At 47.9% G+C, this 10,048-nt stretch overlaps 1 protein-coding gene across 2 annotated transcripts in view; it reads right to left on the bottom strand.

Annotated features, from left to right (window-relative positions):
• Positions 1-9,251, bottom strand: part of VIPR1 (vasoactive intestinal peptide receptor 1) — a 109,232-nt gene extending 99,981 nt beyond the window's left edge. The window contains exon 1 of one of the 2 annotated variants that reach the window (XM_068673287.1): positions 9,088-9,251. In XM_068673287.1, the coding sequence (XP_068529388.1) occupies positions 9,088-9,138 (51 nt within the window). In that variant the 5' untranslated portion in view covers positions 9,139-9,251. The remainder of the gene's footprint in view (positions 1-9,087) is intronic. The other variant, XM_068673286.1, reaches the window with a different exon arrangement.
• Between the last annotated feature and the right edge of the window lie 797 nt (positions 9,252-10,048).

Consider the following 10,048-nt stretch of genomic DNA (forward strand, 5'->3'; position numbering starts at 1 on the left):
AACAGTCAGGAAATTTCAGGCTATGCATAGGCTGGAAATAACTGTTCTGAGTTTAGTCAAGTTTGTTAATTACAGAGAAAAGAGTAATTAGCACCTGTAGAGCAGACGAACTGTGCTGGCAGGGAGGAGCTGGTAGGACCACCAGCCCTTGTAGGGCTGCAGGGTGGGCGAGAGCTCTCAGCTCTGAGACAGCAAGAACCAAGATGAGAGAAAAACAGCAGCATGTCATAAAAACCAACATCTCCACCGAGTCTGTGGTTTGTAATGCCCAACAGAACCATGGATGGTGATTTGTGGGCTTGGCTTCTGGAGATATTTCATAGCTCTGTAACACAAAATAATGGTAGCAATAGCTTTGCAAAAACCATGCTCTCTGAGCAGCACATTTCTCTCGCAGATTGTCCCACTGACAAATATCTTCAGGATGAACCCAGCCCAGTTGCTACCAGGCTTTATTTCTTTCAGCACTCCGGAAGCACTGCTCTGTCTGAAAGCGTATCTGTGTTTTTAATATAATCTATTTCATTTGTTCCAATATAAGCTGTTACTTTCCTTGACAAACATTGCTTCATCTGCATTGTACACAAACAGCCTGAAGATAAGCCCCTGACATACTGTTTGCTGAAACACATGCGGCTTTCCAGGGAAGGGTAAAAAGGATTGGGGCAGGGGGGAACACGGTTGATTTTTCTGCAAATGGTGCTTCAAAACAAATGGGGTAGAGGGGGGTGAGTGAGCAAGAATTCCTGCACCCAAAAACACATCTCATGCCCCAAAAGCAAAGCTACAGAAGGCAAAAAAGCTTTGCACAGAGAAATTGTCCAAAAAGAAAACTGCATAACACAAGTCAGTGAGTGGAGAAATAAGGAAGCTGGGGGGAACTTCTTCAAGAGGAATCATTACAGCACAGGAATTAAGAGCACGGCATAGCTAAGACTCACAGAGCTCTGCAGTCGTGTTTAATGTCAGTCCCCCAAAAAATGCGGGCAGCCTAGCAGTTGACACTTGAGCATGTCAGTAATTCTCCACGTAAAGCTTGGCCTCCTTTTGGTGCCCTGTGAAGCTGGGAACTGTCTCAACAGCAGCATTTTTCTGCCTTTGAATATGCTGAGCAGAAAGAAAAGCTGCTTCTATTGTGGGGAAGAAAAAAAAAAAGAAAAGAAAAAAAAAGTGGGGAGGAAATCCTGATTATGGTTAAAAGCTAGGGTGGAAATGATGGGTGCAGTTATTTCAGGAAACAAGTGGCTTGTTTCAGGGCAGGCTCCTCTGTGCTTGCACTCTGCTTTGAGATGACCCCTGAGCAATAGCAGCCCCCAGAGAGCTCCCCAGGGAAGGAATCCCAGCAGGGTCCTCAGCTTGAGCAAAACACACAGACAGACTCAGAAAGGGGAAGAGAGCAGCAGCATCCCCTGGCTTTCCTTGCTGAACTGCCATCACTACCTGCAAACTACAAGGATTTCACTCCCTCCCTCCCTCAACAAAACCCACTGCCAGGACAGTGGGTTTTAATCTGCTTAGCAGGCTCCTGAGGGCTAAGAAAGGTGACTTAAAGAAAAAGCAAGGGAATACATCCCACATGGCCACAAGGGGATGAAACCCTCCCCTGATAAATAGCTGGGGGTCTCTAGTGGGAAAGAGGATGGAAAAAATAAATCACTGCAGTCATTTAAATTAGGAGTTGAATTTGGCTACAGCTAAATAATGGCAGAAGAGGTAGAACCTGCAGCAGGATTTGGATTCTGGCTGCTTCCAAGCTGAGTGCATAAACATGCTAAGAGTCAGGTCTGAAGCAGCTTTTCATTTCACTGCAACTGCACAGAGTTGCGAGGGGTTTGGGGTGGGGATGGCAGGGGGCATCACATTCAGTATATTTTGTTTCTTTTTTGCTTTGCAAAGGCTTATGTTCCTTAAGTTTGAACAGCAGCAGCCTGGCCACTTCAGAAAAATTAGATAAAAGCAGCTTTTGAGTAGTGAATAAAGCAGGCTGCAGGGAAAAATTCAGCGTGAGCTTTTTTTTTTTCCTCCCCATTCTTATACAACACATGGGAAACCTGGGGAGTGATTTGGCTGGCAGCCTGAGACTTCTAAATGTAGGTGTTTACACGGGGTTTGAGTGAGCTGCGACTACCGTCAATGAGGGCTCAAAAAAGGTGCACAACATAGGCATGTGGTGCCTACTGAGCCCGACCACACCGGGATCCCAAATCACCTGGGTCATGTGTAGACACCTACGCAGAAATGCCAAAACGTAGGTGTCCTGATCTGCAAGGTGATTCCCATCCCGAGGTCACCTGCAAGGAAGCTCATGGGCTGATTAGTTGTGATAGACAGTGACATTTATAAGGGCCCTGGAGACACTCGCTGCTCAGATCTTAATTGTGATGTTACGGATCACCAGGTATTAATTGAAACATCTGTTAAAACACAAAATCAAGGTTGGAGCCTTGAATAAACATCTTTTTAAAAGATACCCTATAGATTTCAGATTTACAAAGGAGACACAAAGTATTGATGTTTTCCCTTCTGGAAAAGAATTGTATTTAAATTGATTTTTTTTCCCCTTCCTTCTTGATGAGGTGCAATTTCACAGGGATGAGCCCCTGGGGAGCTCATATTCAGCTTCACAACTCAAGTAGGAACAGCCCTGAGACAGCTGTAAAAGGGAAAAGAGGATCATGAGGACAGCAGCTCAGCAAACACGGAGCTGGGGCCTCCTGACCTCCTCTGGTCTCCTCCTGACTTTAAATCAATGCAAATCAATGAAGCCAAGTTGTGAAGTCCTGAAGAGTTTATCCAACCAGCACCACCAAGTCCGTTGCCCATCCCACTAGTGAAATGCATCAGAAAATGATCCTGAATTAGAAAACTCCCCTGATTAATTTCTAATACCTGAATTTGAACTGAAACAACAGAAGTGTAAATCTCCCAGCTCAAACACTGAAATGGATGGTTAGTGATTGCCCTGGGGGTAAGAAATCCACCTAATGTGACTAGTGGAGGAGTTGAAGGCTGTTAACATCCACGGTTTCAGTTGACTGGAAGAGTGACTTTGTTAATGTAAACCACATCAGGGTCTCCAGAATTCAAGCACAGCTTAGAAGCTAAAATAGGTCTTTAAGTCCAGGAAATACTCTGTACGTATATAAGTTAGTGCTGTAGATAAAATCTGGCACAATAAAACGCCAGCAAAGCAGCACTAATGTGTGCTTTCCTGCCATGAGCAGCCCACAGCACACATCCCAGTGTCCCTGAATTCACTTTACAAACCAACCACCTAAGAATTGCTGGACTTAATCCTGATGTCACCTATGCTAACTTTGTAGCAGGGCTGTGCTCACTCCAAGGCATCGCATCTGCACGGCTGATGGAGGAGTGGGTGATGAATATTGGAGGCAAGAACCGTAACAGCAAAATATATCGCACTTGCTTCCACCTCTCAACCCTACCTGCTGCCTTCCTGCAGGTCAAGCTGTGCTCACACAGGCTATTTATATTTGTGTGGATAGGCAATTATTAATCATAATTGCTCGTGCTATTATATCTCTTTCCTCATCAGGGTTTGTGCATGAGCCTAAGTAGTTTAAAAGTGATTTGTAGCAAAGCTAATAGCCAGCAGATGCTTCTAGTCAAGCTGAAGTTTGGGGACAGAACATCTTGGCACTGTTAACAATATCCTTATCAGAAGGAAACTTTACATCTCCAGATGCCTTTAAGGGATCTAAAAACCCAAAGCTGGAGAAATCTGTCATTGCCCCATTCAACAAACAGAAGGGCTGTGTAAGGATTTTAGGAACATCCAGCCACTGGCAGCTGCAGGGAGCACCACCTGCATCTCAGACCTTCCCCAAGGCACTTGCTAGTGAATGAACTTTTCCTGCGCTACGGGTCTGCTAATGTGAAAGGTAAAGCTCGTGCCTGGAAAGATGAATCATCCCAGAGAGATCCCTGGTGGTCAGGCACAAGGCCAAACAAGCTGCAGGTTGCTCCAAAAAAAGGGAACGGTGACAAGAAGAGCGCTCAGCTGGTGAACGGCCTTCACGAGCCACTCACGAGACCTCCCTGACGTGGTGTTGGCTGGGTTAGCTCTGGACGGAGGCCAATCTGATAGCCGGCATTGCTTCCCTTCCTCTCCCAGACAGAGAAACCGAGGGTCCGGTCCTGCTTCCACTGCAGCCCTCTGGGATCTCATTTCCAGAGGCACAGACGCTCCCCGCCTTGGCTGGGTTCCCACCCGAGCGGAGCTCGTGATTTCTGGAGAACGTCTGGGAGCCCGGAGGGGAGGGAGCAACGAAACACCAAGTGCTCAGCACTCCCTGTGGGAAATCTTGCCTCAAAAAGGGACAAACCAGTGCCATGGCATGGGAAGGCTCAGAAAGCCTCACGTCCATCTGTCTGTCTGCCCAGCCACGCTCTCCATCCCACCTGCTGGCCTAGAGCTCCAGGCCTTCTCCTGCTTCTCCAGGCGTCTCTGACCCACACATTTGGATCACAGCTGAGGATTTTTCCTGGCTGTGTTTCCTAGATTTTGGTCCTCTCGTGGGATTTTTCTCTTCTTTCTAATACCGAAGGCAGAAAGTCGATGAGACCAGAGAGCAGGGTTGTGTTCATCACACATCCCTTTGAGGCACCAGCACACACCTACATCCCCTGCGCCACCACGCCACAGCAGTGACCTTAGTGTGCCACAAGGAGAACAGGACAGGACCTGCCATTCTCATAAACCCAAGCTAAGTCCTGCTCCTCATCCAAACTGGAGTAACAACATTTTTCTTCATGTAGATAATTAGACTCCTTTCCTGCTTCTGACCCACTGATTGCATGCAGGTGTGACAAACCACCTCCAAGTGCACGCAGATCTGGCTGTACAGGGACAATTGATGCTGAGCAGGACAATTGATCCTGACCCTTTTCTTCGTCTACAACAAGGATTTGTGACTGGTAAATACCTGGTAACCACCCAATCCTACAAAGTCAGCAGATATGTGGCAAGCAGAAGACCGATTTTCACTAGATACCAGTCTTTCCAGTTGCTTCTGCTGGAGACCATCTGGTAAAGGGGAAATGCTATTTTTTTTTTTCCTGAAAATTGTACAAGCTATCCCTTAAGGAGACAAGGTACAGTACAGCCCATGCAGTGACACATGCAGCGACACACCAAGGACATGGCTGAGTCACAGGCTGAGCAGACGTAGCCTGAAGGGCTTTGGGGCAGCTACACCACACCGCAGAGCAGCATTGCCTGGCTCAGCATCCCAAACCTTCCCAAATCAATTTTTCTTTAGATCTCATTCTTTCCTCTTTCCCAAGACTCAGGAAAGCTGAAACACTTCCTTCATAACCAGTCCCATCCCCTACTCGTATGCCAGTTGTCCATCCGTAAAACTGCCAGCAGACCTCACTGCTCTGCATCTACTGAGTGCTGTGACCGCCACCCTTGGGGTGAGAAGAGACATCCACTGCTCAGCTGCACCACTACAAAAGGGCAAAACCAAGACCAGAAAATAGCAGCAGCATCCCAAGCCCTCCCCAGCCAGACTTTCCACGAAGCAGAACAGACCCTGCCCTGCATTTGTATTCGGCGCGGCCCCCTGGCTGTCACACCAGCTGACAGTGCAGCGGGGAGGGAGTTTGAACCAGAATATTTTTAGAGCACTTAAAAAAAGGATAAAAACGAAGCAGCATATACATCGACACCCGAATTAACAAGCCAGACAGCTTTCTCTGTCCATGGTCCCATCTGCTTTCTGATGCTGGATATTTGGCAACTATCCCTTCCCTTTAAAAAACACCAGGAAGGACTTGTCTCCTTTTACAACACATCGTGGTCCCCCTCGTGTCTGCTTCTCCAGAGTGTCCCTGCTGGGGACCGACCCCGGCTGCAGGATGGTGTGAAGATTGTGGTGTGAATCCCCCTGCGGGTGGGCTGCAGCACCACGCTGCATAAACAGCCTTAAATATTCCACATAGCCTCCCCCCCACCCCGCATCAGACACTGTAGTTTTGCCTATTTTGCTCTTTTGCCTCATTATGCCCTAAATGAAGGCTTCTTAAAAATATGCACTGCTGAAAATTTGTACTCTGAAAGCTTTTAGTCTTGCACAGAGACAATGAGACTTTTGGAGTTACCCAGAAGTAACTGGGCACCTGGTGCTCTTAGGTGGCTTTGAATGAATAAATAAATGCAATTATACATAGATAAATGTTAATAAATCACAAAACTTGGATATATTACTGGGTTTGTGACAAGGCCTTTTTCAAACACATAATTTCATTGCTAAATGAACTTTGTGTTGGATGCAGGAGTTAGGTTACGGGATTCTAGTAAGTACCTTGCCTCTTCACCAAAACATGGATTATTTTGGTTTAAGTGTATTTATCTCAGTTCTCAGATTCCCAGTCAGTGGCAGATGAAAGAGATGCAGATATGGCTGAAGCGGTTGTCCCATGAACTTAAATTTGACTGTCTTTTTTTTTTTTTTTTAAATGATCCTGTTTCCAGCATTTACATTTAAGCTGTTGAAGGACCAGATCCGAGTTTTTTTATTCCTTCACGTACACCTCATGGCAGCAGCAGAATAAAACTCTGAAGAAAAACACAAATTACCCAGCAGGGCAGACTTGGCTACTCCAATATCTTGCAGTCTGAAGGCACGTGGAACCCACCAAGTCCTTCAAATTACCCACTTCCCATTTACTAGACACAAACATCTCCAATTCATTGTTCTCTGGGCCAGCAACCCAACAGAACCCCATAGGGATTATTCTGGATTTACACTGCATCGCACACCCGGCCTCGCAAATTTAGCACTTTTTGCCCAAGTGTTAAACTTGACCATTGCAGGAACCAGGACTCTGGTGTGCATGGCTTGAACCACAGTAAATAAAATTTACCCAATTTCCTTTTTCCACATCTGTAAATCATGAGAGGCCAAGGTGAAAGTTTATGACAGCAATTAGAAGTCACAGTGCCACCACAGTTTTATAGCAGTTAACTTCTCAATCAGCCAATTGTTCTCGTACAAAGTTTTTCTAATGACACACCAATAAAAGTTATCACAATAAACTGCATGAGAAGACTTTGCTGAGTGATCGTTGATCCCAGAGCCTTGTTACAATCACAGAACTGTTTCTGCTTTAAAAATGCGCACCGATTCCCAGTCTCAAGCTGAGAAACAAAAACAACAGGGATTTTCTCTGGCATCAGACACCTCAGCATTAGTCACCTCGCAGATCAGCGGAGATAAGGAGCTTGTAAAAACTCTCTAACCCACTAGCACAAGCCAGGTGCCAGGAATGTTCAAAAGAACGACAAAGCCACCGCAACCAACGGTTCCACTAAACCGAGGCAAGGAAGTGAGATAAAGTACAAAACAAGAAAAATCCTACAAAGGTGGAAAAGGGACCAGAGCTGGCCTTTGGGCTGCATGGATGCTGCAGTTCGCCCTCGTCCCAAAGCTTCGTGGGTCTGCGCTCATTGATAGGACCAAACGCACTGCCATACAGGCCTGATCCTACCAACACTTGCGTGTCAAACTTCAGCAGACTGCATGACTGATCTGCAGGATCTGGCCCCAAAGGACCTCTTCATGCCAACAGTGTTTAAAGAAATGGGATTTTTGCCATGGGCTTCAGTGGAAGCGGGAGCTGGAGCAGCTCCAGCAGCTGGTGGGAGCGCTACCCCCTTCTCACTTCCCCAGCTTGAGCCCCGGCCGTGAACTATTTTGGATTTTCCCTAAGGCAAAATCTGTAGAATTCCTGGAACTAATTGCCTAGCCATTATTTATTTATTTATGTCTATACTTTAATCCATTTTCCCAGCCTGTTCTTCTACAAAGAAGAGTCTTAGTGATGCAGGTGGTTGGGTAGCTCGTGCTGACAGCCGAAAAAATAATAAAATTAGTCCATTTGTCTTGTTTCCTACGGGGAAAGGGGAGAAGAAAAGGGACACAAGTGATGCAGTCCCAAAGCTGGGTAACTTCCCGCTCTCTGGGTTGCTCTGCCTCTGCCTGCTGGGGACCAGAGCAGCTTTGGGCAAACCGCTGTCACCAGCCGAGCAAAGAGAAGCAACCTGCTGCCAAGTACCAAAAGCACAACCCAGCTCCTGGGGGCAACCTCACCCAACCCAACAGCGTTCTGGGGAGACAATCACACCCTTCAAGGAATGAAACGTGCAGGAGGGGATTAGAAGTAAGAGGGAAACTCAGCCACAAGCAGCTCCCCATCTCCTCCCCCTGCAGCTCGCTGAATTAAAATGAATGGTCTCGTTAAAAATCAGACACTGTGAGGAGTAAGGTGACAGATGAGAGCTTCGGTGAAATGTTCAGCATCCGACCCCGTGCCTGCACTGTTTGCACAGACAATTAGCTTTTGCGTGCACACGTGTGTGTGTGTGTGTGAGCGCCAGGCACAGGAGAAACAAGCCCGTTTGCTAATTCTCCAGCGTGCTACCAGCCGGCTACAGCTGGGATGGAAACAGCAGTGCCCCACTCAGGGACCTGCAAACGTGGGAATTGTAAGCAGGGGACACAACAGCCAGAAAAGCCATCCTTTGCTCCCACATTCTGCTCATCTCAAACATTGCATCCACATGAGGTTTGGGTGGCAGAGCGCGGTGCTTCACTCAACTTCTCCCGGTGGCTGATCTCTGTGCCGGAGCACCCTGCCCTGCTGCTCCCTGTTCCCCCAAAATGTCAGCCCGCTGCTCCCAGGGTCAGGGGAGCTTTGCACGGAAGGGTGCAGGAAGCTCCCGGCCGGGAACCAAACTGAAAGCCAGGCTGCGAAGGCTGGATGGCAACGAAACCGAGAGTCAGTCCTGATAGAAAACACCGAGAACCCAAAGTGAATCCCTCCGGCTCCCGCGATCCTCTCACTCTTGAAGAGGAAGCAGAGCTCGAAAAGCAATTAATTAATTAACCGATTCCTATTGCACGGACTATGCAGAGAAAGGGAAACCCAGAAGAGACGCACCTTCAACCACCACCGCTTCCAAAGTTGCCCAAAGTTTGCCCAAAGCAAAACCCTTTCGCCTAACCCCTTCCGAAGGAGCGGACACCGGGGAACTGCCGGCTCCGAGCCGGGGACACTCACCGCGGAGAGGAGGCAGCCGAGCACCACGACGCGCAGCCCCGCGCACCCCATCCTGCCCGGCTCCGGGCGGTGCGCGCAAGGCGCAGCGCTGCGCTCCCGGCGCTCACCCGGCAGCCCCGCATCCAGGGAGGGACGGGAGGAGGAGGAGGAGGAGGAGGAGGAGGAGGAGGAGGAGGAGGAGGAGGAGGCGGCACCGGCCGCCGCGCCCCCTCCGCGCCTCTCCGCCCCCCGCCCGCCCCAGGTGCCCGCGGCCCCGCTGCGCTTCCCACGGTGTCCCCTCCCTCCTCCTCCTGCTGCCCCCTTCTTCTCTCTCTTTTTTCCTCATCTCCCTTCAGTTTTACTCCCTTCTGCCTTTTTCCTTTTGTTCTTTTTCCCTTCTTTTGCCTGCTTATTTTTTTTTATCACGCTTTTCTTTTCCTCATGTTTTTCTTTCTTTCCCATTCCTTTCACCGTTTCCCTTTCCTTTTTACCCCCTCTTCATCCCTTTTGCTTTTCTCCTCTGGTTCTTCCGTTCTTTCTCTCTCCCTTCATTCACTTTTCCTCTTTTCTCCTTTTACACGTTTCATCCCCCCCCGTTTTTTTTCTACTTTTCACTGTTTCCTCTTTTCCCCTTTTTTATCCCCCCCCCGCTGTCCCTATATTTCATTCTCCCTTTTCCATTTTATCTCTTTTTTCTCTCCTTTGCCCCCATTTTCCCATATCCACCCCTCTTCTAATTTTAAAACTTCTTCGCCCTTCTCCTCCCTTTTTTGCTCCCCTCCCCCACCCTTTTTTGTCTTTTCTCTTTCTCTTCTTCTTTCCTTTTTAATTCCTTTCAATTCTTCCCTTTTCACCTTTTTTTTTTTTTTTAATATATATATTTTTTCCCCTTAACCTATTACATTGGGATGGAGAGAAGCAGAGGTAGAGGAAATCATCAGAGCTTGAATTTTACTTTTTACCCACCAGCTGGTGCAGTCAC

The sequence above is a fragment of the Anas acuta genome, chromosome 2 (assembly GCF_963932015.1).
Source record: "Anas acuta chromosome 2, bAnaAcu1.1, whole genome shotgun sequence".
NCBI lineage: Eukaryota > Metazoa > Chordata > Aves > Anseriformes > Anatidae > Anas > Anas acuta.